Source organism: Tripterygium wilfordii, chromosome 14 (assembly GCF_013401445.1).
Source record: "Tripterygium wilfordii isolate XIE 37 chromosome 14, ASM1340144v1, whole genome shotgun sequence".
In the NCBI taxonomy this organism is placed as follows: domain Eukaryota; kingdom Viridiplantae; phylum Streptophyta; class Magnoliopsida; order Celastrales; family Celastraceae; genus Tripterygium; species Tripterygium wilfordii.
In genome coordinates, this window is record NC_052245.1 from 2687160 (window position 1) to 2712779 (window position 25620).

Sequence of the window (25620 nt, forward strand, 5' to 3'; positions counted from 1 at the left end):
TTTCTTTTAAAAAAAATAACCCACACATGGATTTGGTTACAATTTCAATTATTTTCTTACAACCCTATCCCAAATCATCATTCTGCAAAATATTATTTAAATCAAAAATTGAAAAAGGAAATCAATGATGACATGATTACTTCAATTGGACCACTAACCAAATTCATTAATTAATAACATAAGAAGAATAATTAATATTAAAAATATTGATTAGTTGGGGCTAAATTCAACGCAATAATATTATGTAATTTGCTAAGTTTCTTACCCCAAGATTACTGTGTCACAGGAACGAGAATAGAAGGATCCCAATTCTTGGACGTTGATACGGTGTCAAAAGTAGGGGTGAAAAAATACCTTCCGATTCGGATAATCGAATTTATTTTACTCAGATTAAATTAAGTTTAGACATAATTTATATGTCCGGTTTAAAACCAAGTCTAAACATATAAATTTTGATTGATTTACACGTCCAAATTTAAATTAATTGAGGTTTTTTTAATTAAGGACGTTCTGAAATCTAATCTGGATTAAGATCCAAACAGAAACACGTGTTTATGTTCGACATGAAACTGAGTTTTTTTTTTTCCACCTTTAATCAAGAAAGTGTACATGCCATGCGGCCCATGCCACCTCACCACTAAAAGAAGGAAGAAAAAGAAAATCTACTGAAACATTTGCTTATAAATATCTGGTTTGAGGGATAAGCCGATCTTGCAAAATACTACTGCATGTCTTAATTAATAAATAATTACGGCAGGTACACAATTGTCTCTATGAATGCCGCGTAAGAGTAAATTTATTAATCAACAAAACGGTGACACCCAACCATTAACCCCATTGAGGTTGAGAGGGACCTCTCCTACGCCATTCTGTCTGAACTCCATCCTCTTCACTCCAATCAGATCTTGCAGGGTTTGGTCTTTTCGCTCTCTTTTTCATTCGTAGTTATGGTCATGTTTTAGAGATCACTCTCATTCTACACGCGTTACCCTTATCTCTCTCTATATCTGGTACTTTCTACAATTTGAATTCTACTATCAGTTTTAGATTTCGTCTAATTTTTGCGTTTCTAATCGATTTTCCAATTCGAAATCTGTAGTGCTTGAAATCCGGATAGCTGGAAATGGTGGTTTCGGAGCCAATCACCCCTGGACTGGTACGGTTTATGGTTAAAAAATTCGTAATTATCTTCTGTTTTTGCGGTAATGTCGATTAATTGATGTATCGTTTGTGCTAATTTGACTTCGATATGATGTGGATTTTAGCTGTGGATCTTGTTTGGTTTTCTTTGAACTTTCTGCATGTTGAATTTTGCGTGTCCGAAATATGCTTAAGAATAAGAATGCAATCTACGAATTTTCTTTTATGTGTTCTTAAGAAAACCAACAGCATATAGAATTGTCTTCCCTTGCAAGTTAATAATGATTTTCATGTCTATGGTGCAATTTTTTTTGTGTTTAATCTTTTCCCAATTGTTGTTTCTATGTCTTACTTGTTTTTATTTTATGAATAAATTGTTACCTGATATGTATTATAAGCCTCCCTGTATTACATTCCAGGTGTCATTTTTGCTTGGGATTATCCCGATTTTTGTCGCATGGATATATTCAGAGTTATTAGAATACAAGAAAACTTCGTCTCCTCCTAAAATGTAAGTTTTTCCTCCTTGCAATCACTGATGGACGATCGTTAGAATATGGATTTAATTCCTTTTCCTTATTTTTTTTTTCTTGCTGTTGAACTTCTAGTAACCATCTTATCATGAAAATCTGTGATAATATTTGGTGGTGTTATTGTTTTTTTAAGCATAAAGCCATAAAATCTTCCAATTATGTATATCCTTTCATTTTTCAAGAGTTAAATTTATGTTATAATGTGAAAAGTGACTGATATGCATGCTAGATGCATTTTACATTAGTGCTTTCTGAATTCTGATGCTAATTTAACTGAGTTTTCTTGGTAGAAGTCATTCGGACAGTAATCTGGCTAACTTGGAAAAGGACACTATTGAGGAAAATGACCAAGCTATTTTACTCGAAGGAGGCCTCACAAAATCAGCATCTGCAAAGTTTCATGCTTCTTCAATCATAACAAACTTAATTAGGTTACTGCCTGTAAGATTTAATGCCGTTTTAAATTTCCATTATCTTCATGTTCTTGAAAGCCTTTCTTATCTTCTCTGTTTCATCATGCTTTAGGTTTCTGACTATGGATGACTCTTTCTTGCTAGAGAATCGCACAACTTTGAGAGGAATGTAAGTTATACTGTACTGTAGAAAGTGACTGAACGCTGTGGCTGCAGTTCATTTCTCTTGATAAATTACTTTGTTATTTGATATAGGTCTGAGTTTGGGGTGATTCTGGTATATTTCTTCATATGTGACCGCACAAACATACTGGGAGACTCCACCAAGGTAGTTATATTGCTTTATTCAGTTTAAGCTTTTTATGGTGCTTCATTCAGTTATATGTTGTTTTTCATGAGGTCCTTCCCTGCTCTGTTCTTGTTTAATCTTCTCCAATGAAATTTTGTTTGTCAAGAACAATAGAATTCACACAGATGGGCCTGTACCAGCTTGATTCCTTCCCAGTTTACTTATTTTTTTGAAGTAAATTCACTAAATGGCTTGGTCTCTGTGCAACAAGTTATAGAACCATTTTTTCTAGGTAATTTCAGGCTTACATTCGGAAGTTGGTACTTTTCTCAGACAGAGCTTAGTATTAATTAGACGTATGGTCATTTTTATTTTCATTGAATGGTGAGAGAAAATCCATGCGGTGAAGTCCAAATAAAATAATTGTCATTTTGAATAAATATAGCAGTTGCCAAATTAATTGGGATTAGGGTCTTTGATGTTGTTGATGGTGATTCATTTTTCTCTTGAACAGACATACAATCGGGATCTTTTCCTCTTCCTATACTTTCTTCTCATTATAGTTTCAGCAATGACTTCCTTGAAGAAACATAGTGACAAGTCTTCATTCTCTGGAAAATCGATGCTCTACCTTAACCGCCACCAGACTGAGGAGTGGAAAGGATGGATGCAGGCAAGTGTTTCATGTTAAAGCTAGTGATTTGTCAAGAAATGATGCATTGATGCCTTTAACTTTATTTACAGATCCGCTTTTTATTAGATTACATCAGTTGCATACTTGTATGCAAGTTTTTTTGCCATCTCAGTCTCATTTCCATTGTTAATAGAATTAATGGTAGATGAAATGGAAGAGTGCATTCGAAGTCTTATGCGATGTGATTTTTCTACAATTAATATATGTAGTTGAATGAAATGAGGTTGCAACCTGCCAAGCCCATGTTGATATATGGGAGGTTGCTTTATGCATTGCTTTTGTGGTTATATGATTCAATTGTTATAATATTTTTTATAAGACAAGTAGTTTCAATTAGTTTTCAAGTTTGCCTTAATGATTTTTATTATTGTGTTTTTTCACAGGTCTTGTTTCTTATGTATCATTACTTTGCTGCAACGGAGATGTACAATGCAATTCGTGTCTTTATTGCTGCATATGTTTGGATGACTGGATTTGGAAACTTTTCTTATTATTATATCAGAAAAGACTTCAGTGTTGCACGGTTTGCTCAGGTAATATCACTCAGTATAGGAAGTTATACTACTATTTTCTTCCCCATGTGTACAAACCAAAACATCTTGTGACCTTTCAAAATTTTTGGTGCAGATGATGTGGCGGCTAAATTTTTTTGTGGCATTTTGCTGCATTGTTCTTAACAATGACTATATGCTGTACTATATCTGCCCAATGCACACCCTATTCACTTTAATGGTGTATGGAGCCCTTGGTTTATTTAACAAGTACAACGAGAGCAGCTCAGTAATGGCCATGAAGATTTTTGCATGCTTTCTTGTGGTTATCTTGATTTGGGAAGTTCCTGGAGTTTTTGACATTCTCTGGAGCCCTTTCACATTCTTGTTAGGTCAGTATCTGACTTAGCGATCCTTGTTTCAGCTTGTCGTTAGTGTGCTGCTAATACACAACTTGGCAAGCTCTGTTATAAGCCAGATAGTCTGCTTGCTAATTTTGAATTGAACTTCCACTCCTTTTGTAGATGATGATAATTTATTTTCAATAAAACTGAGAAGAAAAATAGTAATTTTGTTGAGGTGAACTGAAACATAGGTTTTCCACATTGAACCAGGTTTTAAGCTTTCGAATGGTGTGTGTGCCTCCAGTTCTCTGCCGCTGCCTAACTGCTATTTTCTCTTGGCAGAGTATACTGATCCTGCAAAGCCAGATCTCCCTTTACTGCATGAATGGCATTTTCGATCTGGACTTGATCGTTATATTTGGATCATTGGCATGATATATGCCTATTTTCACCCCAGTGTAATTATCTTCAATCTTCAGTCCTCTTGGAGAAGTCATTGTTCTTTGGTTCCATTACTCATTACATATTTTAAAATTTCTCAAATTCTAATTATTTTAGGTTGAGAGATGGATGGAAAAGTTGGAGGAATCTGAATCCAAGAGGAAATTCACCATCAAAACAGGCATCGTGGCAGTTTCCGTATTTGTGAGTTGCATGAATTTGTTGCTTTAATAGTAACATAATCTGTTTGCATATTGTTAATGAATTTTCTTTTATTCTCTAAAATTGTGGTGCAATTTCATGTTGGTCGCATCTTCAAGGTTGGATATCTTTGGTACGAATGGATCTACAAGTTGGACAAGATTACATACAACAAATACCACCCTTACACTTCATGGATCCCTATCACGTATGTATTAACAGAAATTGTCGATAAAATTATCAGTGGGAATACCTATTACCAAGTTTACTTGTGAGACAGAGTATTTAAACCCATAATAAGCTTTATAATAATTTCCCAGTAACTTACTATCATACCTTCTTAATTGTGCTTCCAGTGTTTACATTAGCTTGCGGAATTTCACTCAGCAGCTTCGGAGTTTCTCTTTGACTCTTTTTGCGTAAGTTACTTAACTTTTTATTAATTTTTTAACTTGCTTTTCTGCCATTTCATGAACTGAAAATGTTTGTGTTCAAGTTATTTTGGTCAGTTTATTGTATTCTTATTGTATTCTGGTATCATATTTTGTGCTTTAATTGTTTCTTTGTTATCCAGGTGGCTTGGAAAGGTAACATTGGAGACATATATTTCCCAGTTCCACATCTGGCTGAGGTTTGTGGAAAAACTTAATAACATGTTTCTTCTTTAAACTTTTTTTCATTTTAGGTGTGTCCATATTTTTCTTCGTAGTGTATTGTATGACTTTAATTGATTAATCTTTTTCTTTCAGTTTACCTCTCTTAAACGCACCTTTTCATTTGAGTTCCTCTCCACATATTTGACATAGAAGTATGTCAGTATACCAAATATCTCTATGAATACGCTCAATGAAATGCTTCTAAATCTTCTTCAGATTGTTAGCAGTTCTGAATCTTACCTGTTGGGTTTCTAATTAAAAGAGAAAAAAAAAAAGAGTGTGACTTGCCGCTTCTCACATCTTTAGTGAATGTAAAAGGAAAAAAGAAGATAAAGAGATGAGAAGACAACTCCATTGATTGTGCAAATTTACCGAAAGATTTAGAAATAGGGAAACTTCATGTGGGGTCTAGGACTCTAAAGACTAGCCCCAACTTTTTCTTCTAGATGCTCAAGTAATATTCCAGTTAAGCTACTGATATTTGTATCTGCAGATCAAACATACCTAATGGACAGCCTAAGTGGCTTCTTTCTCTCATCCCTGAATATCCATTGCTGAACTTCATGCTCACAACTGCTATCTATATTCTGGTAAGAGTGTCTTTTGTCTCGTAAATGTTACATGGTCCAACAGTATTAGCTACTCTTATTGTGTAAACTATTGCTATCTTGACTTGATTGTACAGGTATCTCATCGTCTCTTTGAACTAACCAATAGCCTAAAGACGACTTTCGTACCCACAAAAGACAACCGGCGATTGCTGTATAATTTTCTGGCGGGGGCTGCTATTTCCTTAATTTTGTATTGCATCTCCCTCATTCTGCTTCAGATCCCTCATGCACCAGTAAGTTCCGTACTACTGCTTACAAAATTATCAGAGGGATGAATAGCGTCTTATAGAATCACTCTTGAGGATAATGGAATTTTCAAAATTTTGTTTTATATTTTCTGACCTGCCTATAATGATTTTTACTACTGAATTCTATTTCACAGGCCTGAAAAATCAATACCTGAGAGTAAATACAGGGTTTCAAGTTGGATTTACAAAGAAATGTAGAAGATTGAAATAAGGGTTGAAATGTATTGTTTGCAGTTCCTAGGCTTCTAGCTCACCAAGAAGCGCATCTATCAAGAGATTTGAGGCAAAGTGCTCTCAAATTCAAGTCTGCCTCTCTAGCGAAACTTGGATGTCAAGATTGCCTCCGCTAATTGTGCAGTGGTACGGCAGGAGGTGGAAGAATTTTTTTGTAGAATTGTTGATCACCGAATGTAATTTTTCCCCCCTGGGTAAGTCATTGAAGAAAATATAGGTAACCATGAGATAGATTTGTTGTAATTTCGTCGTTCATTTATCCTGTCTAGTGGTGTATACAGACAAGAAACCTGGGTATTTGGTTTATTGACTTCTATTTCTCAAGTACAGACTACAGAGATGAATTTCTCTTTCAATGTATGCGGAAACAAGTCATGGAAATATATTCGGAGAGATACGACTCAAATTAGCCTGTTTTGAATCTCTTGATTCACCGTACAAATCAAAGCATCAGAAGGAAACCCTAAAAAAATTTCATCTTTGTCGACACTAACCCATTTCCCCAAATCACTCCAAGAACCACCAGAAGCTGCCATGATTAGAAGACCAAATTCTTCAAAACCACTAGTGGGTCTGGCCGAACAACCATCACTGGTATCTTCTAATGCAGAGGCGATCTCACAAATAGTGACTGCTACAAATGTGGGAGCAATCTTCCTGAACTATCAGACAAACTTTGTGACAAGACAATGAGCGGATGGACTCCACCGCCGGGAACCTGTAACTTGGACGAGTCCTTTTCAATAGCAATGCAATCCGAATGTCAATGACCCACACCAGCGTATCAATGTCGCTTCGAAATGGCCAAACATAAGAGTCAAAAGAGCATCTTTGTATCTAATAGACATGCCGTCCTTAGTTAAGGACAAGGCGAGCCCTCACTGCACTGACGTTACGTTAGGCACTGAGGACAAGCAACTGTCATACTGGAATGGATATCCATATCCATAGATGACAGAACAGAATAGCCATTCTGTATCTCTCTCTTGTGCCTCCTCATCAGCCTCATCAACTACAAAGCCAGCTTGACGTTTTTGGAGCTTCTTTCTTCTGACTTTGGGAATCGACATGGTGGGAGAACATCAAGAAGTGCAGCTTCAAATCATCAGTAAGTCATCTTAGTTTTCATATGTCAAGAGATACAATCATATATATATATCCCCTAATTTCTAGCCTTCCATTTCATTATACTGTAATAAACCTATATTTATATATATGTTGTTCTTGAATTCTTAAACAAGAAGTTGTTTATCATTTACATCTCATGAGGGGGAAAACAAAGATACTATCTTCTTCAGGAGATAATATTTATGCTATTAATCTCTAATTCCATGATTCCGAGAAGATTAGAGGGAAAACAAAGTGCTAATCAACTCATTTGTGAATATTCAACTGAGAAATAGAAGGAAGAACTATCTAAACTGGGCAGAAGATAGGTAAATAATTTTACTTTAATGTCTACTATTATTTGTTTGTATGGTGTCACCAGGTCAGGAAGCCAAAGAAGAAAACTTGCTAGACTGTACAAATGGAAACGACCAGCAGTCATACTCTCAGCACAGAGGTTATGTCTGGTGGCTGCAATTGGCTACCTACGCATTCCTTCTCCTTGCAGGACAATCAGTGGCTACGCTCTTGGGAAGACTGTATTTTGACAAAGGTGGAAACAGCAAATGGATGGCAACATTTGTGCAAAGTGCAGGTTTCCCAGTGCTCCTCCCCTGCTACTATTTTGTAGCCAAGAGTTCGGACGCAAAAGACTCCCACAGAATTCCACCATCAACTTTGGTCCTTTTATCGATTTATCTCGCAATTGGTATATTTCAAGCAGCAGTAAACATGTTGTATTCACTAGGACTATTATACCTTCCAGTGTCTACCTATTCCCTGATCTGTGCATCACAACTGGCCTTCAATGCCTTCTTCTCCTTTTTCCTTAATGCGCAAAAGTTCACTCCTTACATTATCAATTCTCTAGTCCTCCTCACCATCTCTTCCATACTCCTTGTGTTTCAATCTGAATCCACAGACTCTACTGAAGTCTCTAAGAGAAACTATACAATCGGGTTTTTATGCACTGTTGCTGCATCAGCTGGGTACGGATTGATACTTTCACTGGCACAACTCACCTTTCAGAAGGTTCTAAAACACGAAAACTTGAAGGCGGTTTTGGATATGATTGTGTATCCTTCACTGGTAGCGACTTGTGCCACTCTGGTGGGACTTTTCGCTAGCGGCGAATGGAAGGGTTTAGAGGGAGAGATGCAGGGTTTTGAGCTGGGAAAACTGTCTTACCTCATGACACTAATTTGGACAGCTATAGGGTGGCAGATTTTCAGCATTGGGTGTGTAGCAATAATTTTTGAGGTTTCCTCACTCTTCTCCAATGTCATTAGTACTCTAGGTTTGCCTATTGTTCCAGTTCTAGCAGTGTTCATGTTCCACGACAAGATTAATGGAGTGAAGGCGATGTCTATGGTGTTGGCAATCTGGGGCTTTGTTTCTTATATCTATCAGCACTATCTTGATGTTTTGGGATCCAAGAAAGATGACAGAAATGTCAATGAAGTTCTCCATGACTCTCCTTCCAGGACATCCAGAAATGAATAGGAAAGACTTCTATGAATCAATGTAAGAATTATTCTGTGAATGAACTAGTTCACTAGATAACAAGCAGATGCCCCAAACAATATTTTCTGATAGCTGATATGATGCAGCTATAGCTACTATGTAACTGCACAGACTAGTTACAAATTATGCAATTCCATCTGTATGTGGGCTACGGGGAAGGGCTTGTGTTCGACTTTTATTGTGAATGATACCCTTGTGGTTACGTGTTGGATTTTGGTCCAACTTATCCTATCGTCGAGTGAGTGGAAAACTTCTGACGGCCGTGAGGTTAGACCCATGTTGAATGTCCGATGGACAAACTTGTATGATATTATTGTTATTTGTGGGCCACAACTATGACTAGACAGTTGAGATACTTCTATGACAAATATTATCCAAAAAGGATCGATTTCGTAAATGATAATGATTAGACTTTAGAGTGTGATTGGAGCTTCTTAAACGACAGCGTTTACAACACTCAGATGGGAAGTCATTGATGAGCATCTGACCACAGAAAGTCCCATCGCTTCGAAATTAAAGCGGCCCAATACATGTGGGCCTCGGCCTGTTCAATGCGTGGGCCGCAAATCCCGTTCCTTATTAGATTCACAAGATGTGGAGGAAGTAGTTGGGCTTTGGATGCATCACTCTGGGCCTTACTCATGCCGATGCTGTGAGCCCCGTGATATTGCTTAGTTACTTCATATGATTAGTGTGCTTTTACTCTGCAAGTAATAACTAGTAATCATTTTAATACACCCGAGCTGCTAATTGGAATGATAAAGATGGTATGTATCACCTTGATGATCAGGGTTCGAACTCTCCTCCCTCGTTTCAAAAAAATAAAATAATAACAACCATTTTAATAAGCAAAAAATTCCTTGTCACACCAAATATATGATATTTGGCTTGTTTGTTTAAAACGTTGAGAGACCTTATGCTCTTCCAACATTAAAACACCATGAAACCATATCTCTGCAAGTACTAAGAGAAAGAAATCTCAAAAGGGCAGTAACTCCAATTACAGGTGAGTCAACAATTCACCCAATTCACTTTTGTATGTATAAGATGCATGCAGTGATCATAAACACACGACAATAATCTTAAGGAAACAGTGTTGGATTTCTCAATATTTGTACAATTATTATTACTGCAAACATGTTCTGTTTCTATTCAGTTAGTACTCACTAGTTACTGCTCATTATTTTTCTTCATTTGTGTTCTTAATTTGTATTTGTTTGTTAACTAGGAAACAACAGTTATTATATCGTTTTCTTTTTCATTTTTCCTTTTGTTTTAGATAGTGATCGACTGTCCAGCATTATTATTATGAACCATAAACACATCAATTACTTGCAATTAGAGCATTTTAATTCGAGTCACTTTTCAGAGTTTCAATTTCTGATCAGACAAATAGACAATAATGGCATTTGGGTTTCATTTTATGGAAGAAAAAAAAATGTCTTGGGTGCATGCTTAGTTCAAGAATGCACAACCCAAGAATTTATATTGTGTGTGTGTGTGTACACATGATTCAATTTCCATCGACTGTCTCTCTGTCTTCATCCTTTGAAACCTCTGCAGCCATTGACATGGGAGAAGCTCAAGGAGTGCAACTAAGTGTTATTGGTAGGTGGCCAATCTTCTGCTCAAATGTCTTTTAACTTGATTCTATAGTTGATCCTTGATTTTTATCTTTGTGACTCTTTTATCAGTTCAAGAAGCTAAAGAGACGGATACATTTGAACTTTCAAATGTTGCTGGCCATTCAACAATGCACAACCCAAGAAGTTATGTTTGGTGGATTAGAGTGACCATCTATACGGTCCTCGTTCTCTTAGGCCAGTCTGTGGCTTTACTACTAGGAAGACAGTACTTCGTGAAGGGTGGACAGAGTAACTGGTTAGCAGCTCTGTTGCAGCTGGTAGGATTCCCAATCTTGATTCCCTTCTACATGTTCTCTCCTTTTATGAGTTCTCCCACTTCAAATGAAACCAACAGAAGACAACCATCTGCATTTATACTTGCTTCAATCTATGGTGGTCTTGGCCTATTTATAGCAGCAGATTGCTTTCTCTACTCAATTGGGATGAAGTACCTTCCTGTGTCTACTTACACCCTCATATCAGCATCACAGTTAGGGTTCAATGCTCTGTTTTCATTTTTTCTCAATTCACAGAAGTTCACTCCTTTCATAGTCAATTCTTTGGTCCTCCTCACCATATCTTCCATCCTTCTTGTTTTTCAAAATGAATCTGCTAATCCAACGGGAGTCTCCAAGCTCAAGTATGCAATTGGGTTCATATGCACTGTTGGTGGATCTGCTGGATATGGATTGGTGCTTTCACTGACACAGCTTAGCTTCAGGAAGGTTATTAAGAGAGAAACATGTAAGGCAGTAATGGATTTGATTTTTTATGAAGAATTTGTTGCAAGTTGTGCAATCCTGATAGGACTTTTTGCTAGTGGAGATTGGAAGACATTGAACAGAGAGATGATAGGGTATCAACTGGGGAAGGTATCCTATATCATGAATTTAGTCTGGACTGCTGTACTTTGGCAGGGTTGTGCCATTGGTTCTGTAGGGTTGGTGTATGAGGTGTCTTCTCTCTTCTCCAATGCCATAGGTGTTGTTGGTTTGCCTATTGTCCCTACTCTGGCTGTGATCTTCTTCCATGACAGAATGGATGGTGTGAAGGCAGTTTCCATGGTGTTGGCCATTTGGGGCTTTGCTTCTTATGTCTATCAGCACTATCTAGATTACTGCACATCCAAAAAAGCAAGCAGAAATTCCATTGAAGTTAGCAAAGCTTCCCCTACTATGGAAAGGGTTAACAAGTGAGCAAAAGGGGCTTCTGCACATCAATTGAATAATAGTATTGAAGTAAATTTGAACATACATGTTTTGTTGTAGTATTGAAGTAAATTTGAACATACATGTTTTGTTGTAGTCATGAATAGTTCAAATGTTGACGTAACATGCAAGGATTTTAAGCGAGTATCAATGAGGAGCAGAGTTCTATCGACTACATAAGACGTCCAACATACTGGGCGCGAGGATACTTTTTCTGCAGTTGTGGCCACTGAACAAACAACTCGTCAGCTATGCGCAACTTGTAGAGAATCAAACCGCTTAATGAGAGCCTCCTCACTCTAGCTATACTCTCAACATAAAATATATATGACCATCTAATTCCCATCGCCTGAATACAAAAGATGACAAAATAATTAACTCTAGCATGCTTTCAAATTGATGTTTCCATAAAGCAAATGTACAAAGGAAGGATAACTAACCTTGAAAACGAATGCAATTATGCATAAGGGAATACAAGTCCCAGGGCCATTGCAGAGAAGCTACAGTAAAACATAGTCATCACAGAGTAGATTATTCAACCATCATCTTTGGTGATAGCAAAGAGAGGTTTTAAACACTAACTTTTCAAGGTAATAATTATACCACTTGCGGTCTCGTCTTTATCATTAGCCACAATGCATGAGCCGTAGCGACTGAAGTTGTCCAGACAGAAGTGATGTATGACTGACCAACTTCCCTGCTTCTATATATCTGCACGAACTGCATGGCAACCCCATGTTTCCCTGTCTGCAGAAAACAACAATTCATATACTTTCTAGGAAGCAGCAATTAACAGGAAAGTAATAGAACCATCATTTTGATTTCCAGATGAAGCACAATGTGTAAGTACTTTAGTCTTTAGTTACAATGAAGATGAAAGCAATAACAGATTTGGTATAAGCAGCTGTCTAATTTTTATTTCTATTTTCTTCTTACAGGAAAAAAAAGTTGCAATTGCGGCAAAGTATTAAGCTTCACCATACTCTAACAACTATTTACAAGGCCGATGATCAACGAAATCACAGCATAATTCGGCTCAAAGCTGTGAAAAAAGAAATTAGTATCTGCAACAGATATGCTACATCTTATCTGAAAACAATAATTTTGTACTGCTGCGATTAGATAACTTATAGGTCCAATAAATACAATAACTAATTTTAAAAGCCAATTATACTGAATCCCACTACATTCTATTCTATGCTTAGAACTTCTATAAAACTTAAGAAAAGTTTCCAGAGGTCGAACATTAACTGCTGCAGCAATGTGCGACACTCCGATCTTAGTAACCATCAATTTGACTGATTCCAGAGGCTCTCGCATTTTTTGATTAAGTTGTTTACATTGATTTATGCATACACAATAAACTTCTATGTCACTTAAAACATAAAGCTTCTAGCATCAAAGTTATACATAAATGACGCTATAGCTTTCACTTGTGCATTGGAAGCAGGGTTGGAAAAAATTACTATATTATAAAGTTCTCAAGACAAATTAATGCTGTCCAAATTAACTACCTTTTCATAGCTTTCTTCCTCACTAGTACATACCCCTCATTATCATAAGGTCATCAAAAATTTATCTCCAGAAAGGAATTAGAATACAGAAATTTGTTGCTGCATCCCTTGAAATTTTGTTGAAGGTAGTTTAATACAAGAAGCTACCATTCCACAGACCAGTTAAGAAATTAATAAAAATGCTGTGATGCAGCTTCATAGCATAGTATTATTCAGGAGCCTGATTTCAAATTTCATTTTGAAACCAAATGCAAATACAAGATGGAGTGGACATTACCGTATCATCCAAAGAGCTCTCAAACACGCGAGCTTTTTGCAGACTCATATTATCTGTAGCAGCAGCAATGTAGAACCTAGGACTAAACCTGTCTTTTTGCAACACCAATAAGAGATTAAGCATCTCAGCTGTATGTCCCCCTATAACAACAACACAACCAATAGCCAATCATGATGCTAAAAGAAAAATGAGGGTAACCAAAACAGCCATCCATTGATAGTAATAGAAATCAAATTAGACTCATGAACTCACCCGAACCTAAAACAACCAGAGTACTCAAAGATTTTCTGCATGTTCTGCGAACAGGTTTTCCAGACCAGTATATGACATATAAAACACGAATCAGGATTAAAGTAACAGTGATGATAAGAACCACAGTTGCAGTTAGATTTGATGCCATGTAGGAGAAAAAACAGCCACTGCCTTCATCCATAGCCAAATTTATGTGGGCTCTAATGAAGGATGCATCCCCCATGCCCAAAACACCTTAATTCCACCTTAGAATCCTACTTTCCATATGAAACAAAGAATAACAATATATCAGACGATGAACAACAAAAGAAAACAAAAGAAAGATACAAGTACTCACTTGAAAGAACCTGCCCCACTGATCTATTACCAAAAAAGCACAAAATAAAATGAGAATTGAAATTTCAGTAGCACTCAATAATAGGAATAGAAGCACCCGATATCCTATTGAAAATTTGGACCATAGACAAAATCAAGCACAGAGGGTTCTGTTTCATCACATCTAGAGATAATTACGGACCATTCTGGCATCGCTTCTCGCCGATCAGAAGAACGATTAGCATGAAGCAGATCACAAAGGAAGCCGACTAACGCTTGATGTTGATGATCAATACAAAGTTAGGCATCTGAATCTTTAACGAAACCAACAAGGTAAATGAAATAAGAACTGACTAACCGGATTGTTTGAATCAGGCCACCGGAGATGGCAGCTGGCGGCCTATGCCCCCTTTACGCAAAACTATAGATTCCAATTCGCACAAAATCTAGACTTGATATTTGCAATAATTCAATGAAAAAAGACTGTTAAAAAAATGCACTTTCAAATCTAATCAAATTCTCTCCATTACTTGTCAACAACTTTACACCACCACTGTCCACCAGTAAATACAACAATAGACGAAATATGTTCTCTCACTCTCTCTTTCCCTAAGCCTCTGCTCACTTTCCAGGTACAAAGTTTGTGGCATAGGCCCAGGCATTGTTGTTAACCGGGTCTGCAAGGTGGTCTGCCAAGTTCTCCAATGGGCCTTTTCCAGTCACAATGGCCTGAACAAAGAACCCAAACATGGAAAACATGGCCAACCTACCATTCTTGAGCTCCTTGACTTTGAGCTCAGCAAAAGCCTCTGGGTCGTCAGCAAGTCCCAATGGGTCAAAGCTTCCGCCTGGGTAAATTGGGTCGGTCACCTCACCAAGAGGTCCACCAGCAATTCTGTAGCCCTCAACAGCTCCCATCAAGATCACCTGACTGGCCCAAATAGCAAGAATGCTTTGTGCGTGGATCAAGCTTGGGTTGCCCAAGTAGTCAAGCCCACCCTCGCTGAAGATCTGGGATCCGGCCTTGAACCACACGGCCTCACCGAACTTCACACCGTTACGGGCCAAGAGTTCCGGGAAGACGCACCCAAGGGCCCCAAGCATGGCCCATCTAGAGTGGATCACTTCGAGTTCACGGTTCTTGGCGAAGGTTTCTGGGTCAGCTGAAAGTCCAGCAGTGTCCCAGCCGTAGTCGCCAGGGAACTCTCCAGTCAAGTAAGATGGGGCCTCACCAGAGAATGGGCCCAAGTACTTAACTCTGTCTGGGCCGTACCATGGGCTTCCCGATGAGACGGGCTTGGTGGTTTTCCTCATCGAAACACGGCCATTGTCGAAGAGCTCTGGCGAAGCGGTGCCGAGCTGTACTGCCTTTCCTACGAAAGAAGGGGAGGAGAGAGCCATCGTTGAGGCTGCCATGATTTTGTGCGTTGAAAACTTAAAGGAGGTTTGGTGGGTTTTGCTTGGATTGGTGAGATATGAGAGTGGGTTTTGGTGGGTATTTAAGGATGGTTTGAGAGGTGCGTATTCTTATCGCTTGTGGTATCTGTTAGCTTTAGTTTCATTGGGGGGTTGGAGATTCTGGATGCTGCTTATCATGCGATATCAAAATCTCTTATTTCATTGGATGATATGGATTTTGGGGTTTTGTCTTTTAGGCATCCCATTTGGCAATCTCTACTCCACCAATCTGTTTAGCAAATATTGGGGTTACACGTGTGACATGCACAACGTCTTATTTTGTATGAATTTTTTTTTTTCGATATGGGTTAAAACTCTAAACGTCATACTTGCATATATAAATTTATCAAATGACAACATGATAAGTTGTGTCAGAACCCAATATTCCCACAACGCTATTATTGCAGGGGAAAATCGAATTCAAGACATTCCAAATTTATATAATATACTCACATAGATTCGCCATTAGACTACACCAACTAGTTCAAATTACATCATTGAAAAAGTAGGTATGCTGAAAAAGGAAACTAATAAACTAATAAATCACGAGATGGTTATCCTTTTATTTGTTGACACATGCATGTGACCAAGTAGGTTAGAACTTGTATGTGATTGGAAGTTAGTGGGATATTTTTTTAAAAGAGGTTGTCCGAGCACCACAAAAATATTGAAAGGACTTGACAATATCTAAAATATCTAGAGATCCAAATCACAAGACATTTTGAGAGAAGATAATGAGAAACTTACCTAAATCAATATCTGATAGGGTTTATGAAAAACAATCATTTTTGATAGGCATATTGTAGTCGTAGATATTTGTGAAGAATTTTATATTAAGGAGTTAAGAATCTACAACGAAAACTGGGGAATAAAAAATGCTTCTCATACTAAATAGTATATATTGATATTTACAATGCGGACACACTAAAAACATCATAACTTAAAGTGGTATTTTTATATATTTGATGATATCATTAGTTGGTCAAATTGATGTGAGAAAATATCTCATCGAATTATGTTGAGGTGAACTGCACAGGAGAAAACATGAGCTAAGTGGGACCTGAGTTTGTTATCGAGGATCTCTCTTTGATGCTCAAGTCAATTTGGAACGCAATCATTAGAGGAGTGTTTGGTGCTCGGACGTCTCTCTCTCAAGTAACAAGTAAAACGCAGGGTTCAAAATAGTTTACGTGGAGCTTAAGGTCCCCTTTTACACGAGTTTGGAGAGTTATGATTTTGATATGAGAATATGAGAAGATCTCTTAATTCCTAATTTTTTGGCAAATTTTGAAGAGAATGAATCTTATCCAGTTATCCTTATTCATTTCCTATTTGGAGTCGGTTCCTTTAGAACTCTCAGTTCCCTTTGGTGTTTAGTCACCCAGGGTTTTTGAGGTGAGATTGCTCGGTTGTCTCGAGGTGGACCGAGATGCTCTTTGCTCAGCCACCTTGCTTCTAGTGCGCGGTTGCTCGACTTGGCACCTCGGTTGTGTCTTGGTCGACATCTCATAGAGAAATTGTTCAGCACCTCGGTAGTACCATGCTCGTCACCTCGGTTAATCACCTTGGATTATTTTCTCGGTTTATCACCTCAGCACCTTGACTTGTTACCTCAACAATGTGGTGCCACGTGTCATTGAGGGTGAATTTTTTTTTTATATCATCAACATTCTTTACAAAAAAAGAGGGAAGAAGAAGTGGTATATATATTGGTACAAAGATGCTACATAAGAATATGTACTAAGCATAACCCTTTTGTGGAAAAAAAAATAATCTCATTTGCATCCCCTTATTTTATAACCCTTTTGTTATAGAAAAATGAATACCAAGTTAATAATCTAAATTTCGAGCTGGATGAAACAGGAATGCCAGCCTCGTAGCAACCCCACAGTAAATAAATGAAACCATCTAAGCAAAAAAGTTAATAAAGAAAGCAACAAGAGTTGGATCCTGTTAATTCGCAAAAATGTTGAGGGTCATATTTTTGAGCAAATGTGGGGATGCATGAGCCCAAAACCCCATTTTGTGCATATTATTTGGCAAGCAGATAGAGGGCTATTATCTCATTGTACAAGTGGCAGTCACCTATTGGAAGGATATGCAACTTATGATACTTAAAAATTTAAATGCAAGGGTGTGATAAGCGGTGTAGAGAGTGCCAAGTGGAACAAAAACCTATAAAAATATCAAGAGCCAATGAGAACTCATGTATTGATTGTCTAAGATAAGGCCCATTCCTCTAAAACCCATATATAGACGAAGCCCATCAACCCCAACTACCACAAACAGCACAATTTCACAACTCTTCATCTCACATATTCATCCTTGTTTACCACAAATGGCAGCCTCAACAATGGCTCTCTCCTCCCCTTCTTTCGTAGGAAAGGCAGTGCAGCTCGGCCCCTCCTCGCCGGAGCTCTTCGGCAACGGCCGTGTTTCGATGAGGAAAACCACCAAGCCCGTCTCATCGGGAAGCCCATGGTACGGCCCAGACAGAGTTAAGTACTTGGGCCCATTCTCTGGCGAGGCCCCATCTTACTTGACTGGAGAGTTCCCTGGCGACTACGGCTGGGACACTGCTGGACTTTCAGCTGACCCAGAAACCTTCGCCAAGAACCGTGAGCTCGAAGTCATCCACTCCAGATGGGCCATGCTTGGGGCCCTTGGGTGCGTCTTCCCAGAACTCTTGGCTCGTAACGGTGTGAAGTTCGGTGAGGCCGTGTGGTTCAAGGCCGGATCCCAGATCTTCAGCGAGGGTGGGCTTGACTACTTGGGCAACCCAAGCTTGATCCACGCACAAAGCATTCTTGCTATTTGGGCCAGTCAGGTGATCTTGATGGGAGCTGTTGAGGGCTACAGAATTGCTGGTGGGCCTCTTGGTGAGGTGACCGACCCAATTTACCCAGGTGGAAGCTTTGACCCATTGGGACTTGCTGACGACCCAGAGGCTTTTGCTGAGCTCAAAGTCAAGGAGCTCAAGAATGGTAGGTTGGCCATGTTTTCCATGTTTGGGTTCTTCGTTCAAGCCATTGTGACTGGTAAGGGCCCATTGGAGAACTTGGCAGACCACCTCGCTGACCCAGTTAACAACAATGCTTGGGCCTATGCCACTAACTTTGTACCCGGAAAGTGAACAATCGAAAATTAATGTTGTTTTCTTCCCCATTTGATTGTGTGTTTGAGAGTGGCGTGGGGTGATGAAAATTGTTCTGAACCAAGTGAAAGATATTGAGAAATTGTGATCTTTCAGGCTGAATGGATCTTTCTTTCTTTTCATATAAATTGTTCTAGTGTTAAAACATTCGCTCTGTCAAAACGGGACTTAAAAGACCAATGCACGGTTTTCCCTAATAGAATCCGCAATCAAAGCTTGGTTTCTGCACAACATGCAACCACCATCTCGACACTCCATCTTCTTCTCCTCTCTTAGACAGGTAAGTGCACAATATTCTTTGCAAATTGCGTAAATAATAATTGATCATGCATAAAGTTTCAATTTTTGTATATTAGTTTAGGTTGAGAAAAGATTGAAACTAGAACTCCCATCACATGCCTCCGATCCTTCTCCGCCACAGCAACCAGAAATTGACTCCCTTAGCTCACCCATTTTTGTTCACTCATGTCAGCCCACCACCACCAACGAAGACTCGGCTCTCCAGGAGAGCAGTGAGCCGCCGCTAGCATTCCTATCACCGTCCCCACAGTTCCCACCCACTCAACGGAGGTCAACTGAAGAAAACCCTCAAATTGGTCCCAAAGTCCAAACTGACGATGTTGACGATGTTGAACGGTTGATACGGCTTTTGGGTTTGTCAGAAGAGGAAGAAAAAGAAAAACACGGGAAGAGTGGTAGTTCTGGTTGCAATTATGCTGATTTTTGTGGATATGAGGATGGGTTTTATGAACAGATTGTTGGGGTTAAGGGTCCTAAATGCAGAAAGGAATTGGAGAGACTGGAGGGGTGGATAAGGTACTTTTCTAATGGTTGTGATGGTGGTGGGAAGGGGACTTCAGAGCCTTTGAGGTTGGCCTTTTTGTTACTGGGTAAGGCTGCTTTTCTTTCAGAGGATGGTGATGGCTTGGAATTCCCTTCTGCTATAGAAGAGTTCTTGAAGATTGACCCACCAAAGGATTAAGGTAAACCATCTCTTTTACTATTTGTTTCTTTTGAATGAATGCCATGTCTATTATGATTTCTTTATTTCTTGGTTCTATTTATGTGACAATAGCTGTTAATTTAACTAGTTTCAGAAGGTGTTCTAAAGTCTTTAACAAAAAGTCATGCAAATTCATCGTTCTCTTGTCCTGTTTATAAGTCTTTTTGTTCATCTTTGATATACGCCTTTGGGCCTGAAAGTCTGAAACCATTTAGCTGTCGCTAGGGGATGATTGGATCACAGATTTGTAAGGAAATTGACCATGGATACAAATACTGTGAACCTTTTGGATGAGGGAGACTTTTGATGGAAGTTGTTGATAACAAATTCAAGTTTCTCACTTCTCGTGAAATAAAATTATAAAATTAGGAACCTGCTATAATTACAGAGATAATGCATCTGGCATGAAATCCTTATGACACTGTGAGCATGATTTTCAAGATTTCATACCCTTTCTCAGCATCAAAGTCGGAGCAACCACTGCATTGCCATCATTCTGTGGATATCAGGTAGCGGGAAAACATTCTGCTGTGCTTTCTCCTTCTCTTTGGAATACAGCTTCCCACTTGCTCCACCTGATGTTTTGCTCTTCAACTATAAGCATTCCTCATGTTTATGGTGCTAACTTTCCCTTTTATAGTTTCAAAAGGGAAGACAACACCTCATTTATGTTGGTCTATCCTCATGATTTGGGTAGGTGCAGAGCAAGCCGAGTTTCAGGAGTTGTAGCAATTCATCCTCTTCTTTGGAGATACCAACTGCCAGCAGAGGGTCCAAAACTTGAAGAAGTCCACTGATATCATTCATAAGGGCTTTCTCTACAAGTTGACACAGACTGATTGGCAACTCATCCTCTTCTGTAAGTCCTGTTGGTCTTCCTTTTGTTAGAAACTCCACTATATTATTCCATAGCTGAATACGTCCATTTTTTGTTGTGACATTCCTTATATATGCCAAATCTGAAGAGAAACACAGGAATATTCAGTTATACTGTAAAATACCCGAGTAGGGTAACCCTAGTTATTTATCCACGTTCTTGGTTGTGAATCTTTGAAGGAAATAGTGAACTTGATTGTGATGATAACTAAGAGGCCAAAAAATACCAGCGATGGATCAACCCCGACGGCTGACTGCATATCTACTACACCGTTAGATTGATGATAGAGAATAATGATTTTAGAGGAAACCATAAACGGTAAGATAATCCAATAGGTCATAAGGCAATGCAAACTAACTCTGGTGCTTACAAGTAATGCAGGGCAGCTGGTGAGGAATTGAACCTGTCAGGCTATTCTCAAAACCTAGAAAGATTTTGAAGGTTTAACCAAATTTCCTGTGTTTGAAGAGATCCTTCCTGTGAGATTGTTATAATTGACCGCAAACACTAACAGTTAAGGAGGTGCAGTTGCAAATGCTCTCAGGGAGGCTTCCACTCAAACAATTAGAACCAAAATCCACTAATTGCTGACTTCTAACGTTTCCTAATTCTGGTGGAATCGGACCAGAAACAGAATTTTCATAGAGGGTGAGTTCAGTGAGATTGGAGCAAAGATCCCTATTATTTATTATTTTTTTCCAGTAGTGAATAGGGATGACAAAACTCTATCAGATAACCGAATTTGTCTGATCTGGATTAAACTAAGTTTGTACATAAATTAAATGTTTAAAATTTGAGTTCAAACATAAAAATTTTGTCCAATTAAAAATTGGGTTACGGTTCAAACACATAAATATTATCCAAATTTAAATCAATATGGGTTTGGTTAATTAATTACGTCCAAAATCCAATTCGAGTTAGGGCTTGGATATGTAAAAATTTTATAGAGTTAACTTCAAGTGGTAGAACAGGGGTTGTTGAGTGATGTATGCGGAAAAAAGAAAATTACAATAACATTATTCATTATTAAACAAAAAGCCCCCATCAAACCCTTTCAAATTAATCAGTCTGAAAGCAAGTTTTCCTCGTTACAATATCGGTTATTTTGGGAGCTTAGTGATTTTCACGAGATAGTTGTCTGTAGGTCTTGGAGATGGAAAGTACACAACCGGGGACTTTGGATTAACTCGATCCAGCCTGCACAAAACATATATATTTTTTTTGAGTGAGATCTATATATATATATTCCAAGAGAAATTCATCTTTACAAGACTTTGTTGTGTGTATGTATGTATATATATATATATATATATATATTTCAATAAGAGAAGTGAAGTGAATTTACTTGTAGTGAAGGAGAAGACAATGAACAAAAATCAAAGCTTCAAGCTTGGCCAAATCGTTTCCAGGACAAATCCTACTCCCAAGTCCAAATGGTGTATAAGCTCCAGCTTTCATATTCATATTCATATTCTGTTTATCAAACAAACAAATAATAGCTTTATTTATTTATGAACTAAATACTTGCAGGAAAAGGAAAACCATATATATACACATATATATACTTACATTGTCCCATCTTGAAGGATCAAATGATTTCGGGTCCGGAAAATTTTCAGGATCCAGATGAATACCTCTAAACATCAGCAACACACTCCATCCTTTTGGTATTGTGTATCCTATACAATATAATATTTTTTGATTTGATAATCAAAAGAAATGGTGAGATTAATTAAACAGGTTAATAAAGTTGGTACGAAATGACTTACCATTAATCTCAACATCGGCTTTCGCATCACGAAATGCTCCAACTCCAAGATTCATGCGAATTGCTTCTTGAAATGCCTTAATAAAAATTATTGCATTTCGTGAATGTTATTGATTTTTGCCACAATTTTAGAGGAAAAAAAATATATTTCACATATTGGGGTGTAAACAGTTGGTTACACTTGATTTTTTTCCCGCTTTTTTGACATAAAAATAATCGATCAGTTGGTCGGTTATCGACAATTATTTCGATCGGTTCTTTATAAGTTATTATTAAAAATAACCGGCCGATCAATTGGTTTTACGATAGATTCAATTTCTATATTTTTTTTTAAAAAAACTCCTACTAGCATACCTTTGCAGTGTAATCCATTTGTTTAATCTCCTCCATAGTCAAACCTTTTTGTGTTGATGGTCTCTTTGATACGATATTCTCTTGTTCTTCCTGAAAGATACAAGAAGATTAAATTAAGTACAAGTTTAATTAAAATCTCTCTTTTAATAAAATTTACAGAAAAATCAATGAATGTACGTAGAAATTAATTACAACACTTACCTTGACCTTCTGTAAGATTTGTGGATTGTCATGAAGGTATATAAACAGCCACATTACTGCGATTGCCGTTGATTCATGGCCTCCGAACACCATCAAAGCAAGTAAATCAATGATGGTCTCATTGTCCATTTTCTCACCATCCTCATTTTCTACCTCCAACAGTAAATCTAGCATGCATTTCTTTTCCTCCGAACCAATGTTTTTGTTCTTCACTTTCCTGTCTTCGATAGTAGCATCCACTATCTTCACCATCTCTTTACGTGCCTAATACTCAGTATTGAAAACAAAATTAAGTAACTTATTCAAAAAAAAAAAAAACGGTAACAAATAATGGTATACAAATATAGAAACTACTTGACGATAACTTAGTTGGTTAACTCTTGAGATTTATGGTCTACGGTGGCCGAGGTCAAGAGTTCGAACCAATAGTGAAGTACTTGAGTCCACAGAGGCCTTGGGCTAACTCTAAAACATGAGCCCTAAGAATTTTTGGGTTACACTAAAATATTATTAATTTTTGGGCTAATATTAGTATTTTTGGGCTAGATTAATATTAATATATTTATCAAAAAATTTGGGGCTCTTGGTGGTGGCCCATGTCACCCCACCCCAGGGATGCCACTACGAACAAACTAAATGAGATATTTTCTTATTGAATTTTGTTTTCGTGAGCTTGTTCCACTTTCGAGCCTCTATCTACATGGGTTTCGGTCCAGTCTTATTTGTTGCCAATGCGGTGCAGAGTGTTATAACGGCCCGAGATTTACGCACACTCAATTGTACAAAGAACATGTTGGGCTGGATAGTTCCTCACTTACAAAAAAAGGTATACAAATGTAGAATTAACTCAATAAATTAAATAATTTTACCTTGAGAGCCTTATGGTATGCAAAACCAGGGAGATTTATAGCCTTAGCAAAGAAACCGCCGCCGATTTCACCGAATAACTTTGTCAGTGGTACAAGAAACGAATACCCTTGGGCCCCAAAGAAGATGTTGGTGATGACCTTGAACAATGCATGCTTTATCTCAAAACGAAGCTCGATAGGCCGCTTCATACTCGCCCATTCATCAAAAGAAGTCATCAACACATTCTCAATAAGCCCAATATACATGGACAGCGCCTTTTGTCCATTGATTGGAGCAGTTGTTAGCTTGCGCAGACGCTTGTGCTCGATTCCTTCAAGAGTAACAAATGATTTCTTTCCTATCAGTTCTGCCATATTCGGATAAGCGAATTGGAAGTTCTCGTCATCTGTTAACACCGCCTTGTTTAATTCAGGCAAAGAGATGATGACCAAGGGTTTCCAAAACAAGTGGGTCTTGTGTATACCAGTTCTTCCATGCCTGCACCCAAAACAAAAAAGAAGATAATAATATATAATCAACAGTCTTACGAATCTCAGTGTTTTTATCCAAACCATCCCAAATATTGAGATGGACGCACATGATTTCATACAGATCATGTGAATCCCACAATTTCACATGGATCATATGCGTTCATCTCAACATTCGGGATAACTGGAAAAAAAAAAATTCAATAATGATCAAAGGGATCTCAGCCGTTAGTATCACAGTTATCTCAACTGTTGAGTTATATACACAAGATTTCTTGTGCATCATACAGAGCATGTAGAGCCCACAAATTCATTTAGATTTTGTGCGTTCAACCCAGTAGTTGAGATACCAACGACTGATCTTTATCATTTTTGGAAAAAAAATTGAGATGGTTAACATTTTGGATAATTATTATGAGAGAGATTGAAGTAGTGATGTGGAAGTGGTACTGAGGGAGAGAGATATATATATATATATATACCTTTGAACCAAATTGTTGAGGAAGGATTCGGGATCAGGAGATCGGAAAGCTCTCAAGAAGGGCCACATATTTCCGACAATAGGAAATCCCATATCTCCTGGAGGCAGATTCTTCTTCCCATGACAGTAATACCATTCGTTTGCTTTCTTCAGGAACCAAAACACAACTACATAACCACCTAATACACTTGCAACAACCCATCCTAACACTCTCAACAACTCCATAATCTCTCTCTCTCTCTCTCTGTGAGTTTATCTCTCACACACTCCTTGCGTATATATATATATATATATATATATGTACACACCAATATCGTCAGTATATGTATATATATAAATAAAGTTATTTAGTCATGAGGTGGTCTGTAACAGGACCAGAAATGTGCGATAATACTATTGCATAAGCTGCTAAATTTCGACTTATAAGGAGACCCATTTTGACCCATACCAATTATTTCTTATATCTCCAGTGGCAGTTGCTTTCATGGTGGATCATGATGGGGAATCTTTTGTCTTTATATTTAATATTATCAGATAATATTAAAGATAATCTCTTTTCTATTCTTACGAAAAAAACAAAAGAAAAAAGCACGTGACATGGCCCCATGGCCATATTGTTCTGTCTCCAAAAAATATGACATGGACGTGTGCCGGTGTGCGTATCCCAGATGGCAGTGTTTAATTTGGAAATGTATACTCTGAACCACAAGTTGTACACAATAATTCACACCCCTTCTGAGTCACGAGCTGGGAGGGGTGCCTCCAATTCTTGTTGTAATTATTAGCTATAATGAATATTCTCCTCCAAACAACATATTATATTATGATTTGTTTTTTAAAAATTACATATTAAAATTTACTATTTAAGGT

At 37.8% G+C, this 25620-nt stretch overlaps 8 protein-coding genes across 15 annotated transcripts; 5 read left to right on the plus strand and 3 right to left on the minus strand.

Annotated features, from left to right (window-relative positions):
• Positions 1 to 801: 801 nt before the first annotated feature.
• On the plus strand, positions 802 to 6651 carry LOC120015536 (protein REDUCED WALL ACETYLATION 3-like). 4 transcript variants are annotated; one of them, XM_038868004.1, is made up of 17 exons: positions 802 to 1010; positions 1100 to 1156; positions 1560 to 1651; positions 1964 to 2104; positions 2199 to 2255; positions 2342 to 2414; positions 2890 to 3048; positions 3453 to 3602; positions 3697 to 3952; positions 4175 to 4362; positions 4463 to 4549; positions 4666 to 4754; positions 4903 to 4965; positions 5121 to 5177; positions 5696 to 5792; positions 5888 to 6046; positions 6196 to 6651. In XM_038868004.1, the coding sequence occupies exons 2-17, from the start codon at positions 1124 to 1126 to the stop codon at positions 6199 to 6201; spliced, it is 1707 nt and encodes a 568-aa protein (XP_038723932.1). In that variant the 5' UTR covers positions 802 to 1010; positions 1100 to 1123; the 3' UTR covers positions 6202 to 6651. The 4 variants fall into 4 exon arrangements, with proteins under 4 accessions (XP_038723932.1, XP_038723933.1, XP_038723934.1 ...); XM_038868005.1 differs by having other exon boundaries at positions 804 to 1010; positions 4247 to 4362; positions 6196 to 6619; XM_038868006.1 differs by having other exon boundaries at positions 805 to 1010; positions 1967 to 2104; positions 4247 to 4362; positions 6196 to 6619.
• Positions 6652 to 6838: 187 nt separating this feature from the next.
• Positions 6839 to 9209, plus strand: LOC120015537 (probable purine permease 10). Its single transcript, XM_038868009.1, has 2 exons — positions 6839 to 7403; positions 7785 to 9209. The coding sequence occupies exons 1-2, from the start codon at positions 7364 to 7366 to the stop codon at positions 8903 to 8905; spliced, it is 1161 nt and encodes a 386-aa protein (XP_038723937.1). The 5' UTR covers positions 6839 to 7363; the 3' UTR covers positions 8906 to 9209.
• Positions 9210 to 10280: 1071 nt separating this feature from the next.
• LOC120015222 (probable purine permease 10) lies at positions 10281 to 11955 on the plus strand. The gene is made up of 2 exons (XM_038867523.1): positions 10281 to 11801; positions 11839 to 11955. The coding sequence occupies exon 1, from the start codon at positions 10680 to 10682 to the stop codon at positions 11745 to 11747; it is 1068 nt and encodes a 355-aa protein (XP_038723451.1). The 5' UTR covers positions 10281 to 10679; the 3' UTR covers positions 11748 to 11801; positions 11839 to 11955.
• On the minus strand, positions 11895 to 14613 carry LOC120015225 (UDP-N-acetylglucosamine transferase subunit ALG14-like). 3 transcript variants are annotated; one of them, XM_038867526.1, is made up of 6 exons: positions 14476 to 14613; positions 13803 to 14056; positions 13551 to 13690; positions 12363 to 12506; positions 12200 to 12259; positions 11895 to 12108 (listed from the first exon to the last, which is right to left on the minus strand). In XM_038867526.1, exons 2-6 carry the CDS (start codon positions 14023 to 14025, stop codon positions 11932 to 11934), a joined length of 744 nt encoding a protein of 247 aa, XP_038723454.1. In that variant the 5' UTR covers positions 14026 to 14056; positions 14476 to 14613; the 3' UTR covers positions 11895 to 11931. The 3 variants fall into 3 exon arrangements, with proteins under 3 accessions (XP_038723454.1, XP_038723456.1, XP_038723453.1); XM_038867528.1 differs by lacking the exon at positions 14476 to 14613 and adding an exon at positions 14341 to 14474; XM_038867525.1 differs by lacking the exon at positions 14476 to 14613 and adding an exon at positions 14320 to 14461.
• LOC120015224 (chlorophyll a-b binding protein of LHCII type 1-like) lies at positions 14606 to 15605 on the minus strand. Its single transcript, XM_038867524.1, has one exon. The coding sequence runs from the start codon at positions 15531 to 15533 to the stop codon at positions 14739 to 14741; it is 795 nt and encodes a 264-aa protein (XP_038723452.1). The 5' UTR covers positions 15534 to 15605; the 3' UTR covers positions 14606 to 14738.
• A 2250-nt stretch (positions 15606 to 17855) lies between these two features.
• Positions 17856 to 18845, plus strand: LOC120014496 (chlorophyll a-b binding protein of LHCII type 1-like). The gene has a single exon (XM_038866460.1). It carries the CDS (start codon positions 17914 to 17916, stop codon positions 18706 to 18708), a length of 795 nt encoding a protein of 264 aa, XP_038722388.1. The 5' UTR covers positions 17856 to 17913; the 3' UTR covers positions 18709 to 18845.
• Positions 18846 to 18866: 21 nt separating this feature from the next.
• Positions 18867 to 20804, plus strand: LOC120014498. 3 transcript variants are annotated; one of them, XM_038866463.1, is made up of 3 exons: positions 18867 to 19009; positions 19091 to 19712; positions 20373 to 20804. In XM_038866463.1, the coding sequence occupies exons 1-2, from the start codon at positions 18962 to 18964 to the stop codon at positions 19709 to 19711; spliced, it is 669 nt and encodes a 222-aa protein (XP_038722391.1). In that variant the 5' UTR covers positions 18867 to 18961; the 3' UTR covers position 19712; positions 20373 to 20804. The 3 variants fall into 3 exon arrangements, with proteins under 3 accessions (XP_038722391.1, XP_038722389.1, XP_038722390.1); XM_038866461.1 differs by having other exon boundaries at positions 20430 to 20804; XM_038866462.1 differs by lacking the exon at positions 20373 to 20804 and adding an exon at positions 20193 to 20366.
• Positions 20805 to 21624: 820 nt separating this feature from the next.
• Positions 21625 to 25021, minus strand: LOC120014753 (ent-kaurenoic acid oxidase 2-like). The gene is made up of 8 exons (XM_038866793.1): positions 24752 to 25021; positions 23802 to 24279; positions 22933 to 23196; positions 22732 to 22821; positions 22379 to 22454; positions 22179 to 22288; positions 21955 to 22082; positions 21625 to 21806 (listed from the first exon to the last, which is right to left on the minus strand). Exons 1-8 carry the CDS (start codon positions 24973 to 24975, stop codon positions 21710 to 21712), a joined length of 1467 nt encoding a protein of 488 aa, XP_038722721.1. The 5' UTR covers positions 24976 to 25021; the 3' UTR covers positions 21625 to 21709.
• Between the last annotated feature and the right edge of the window lie 599 nt (positions 25022 to 25620).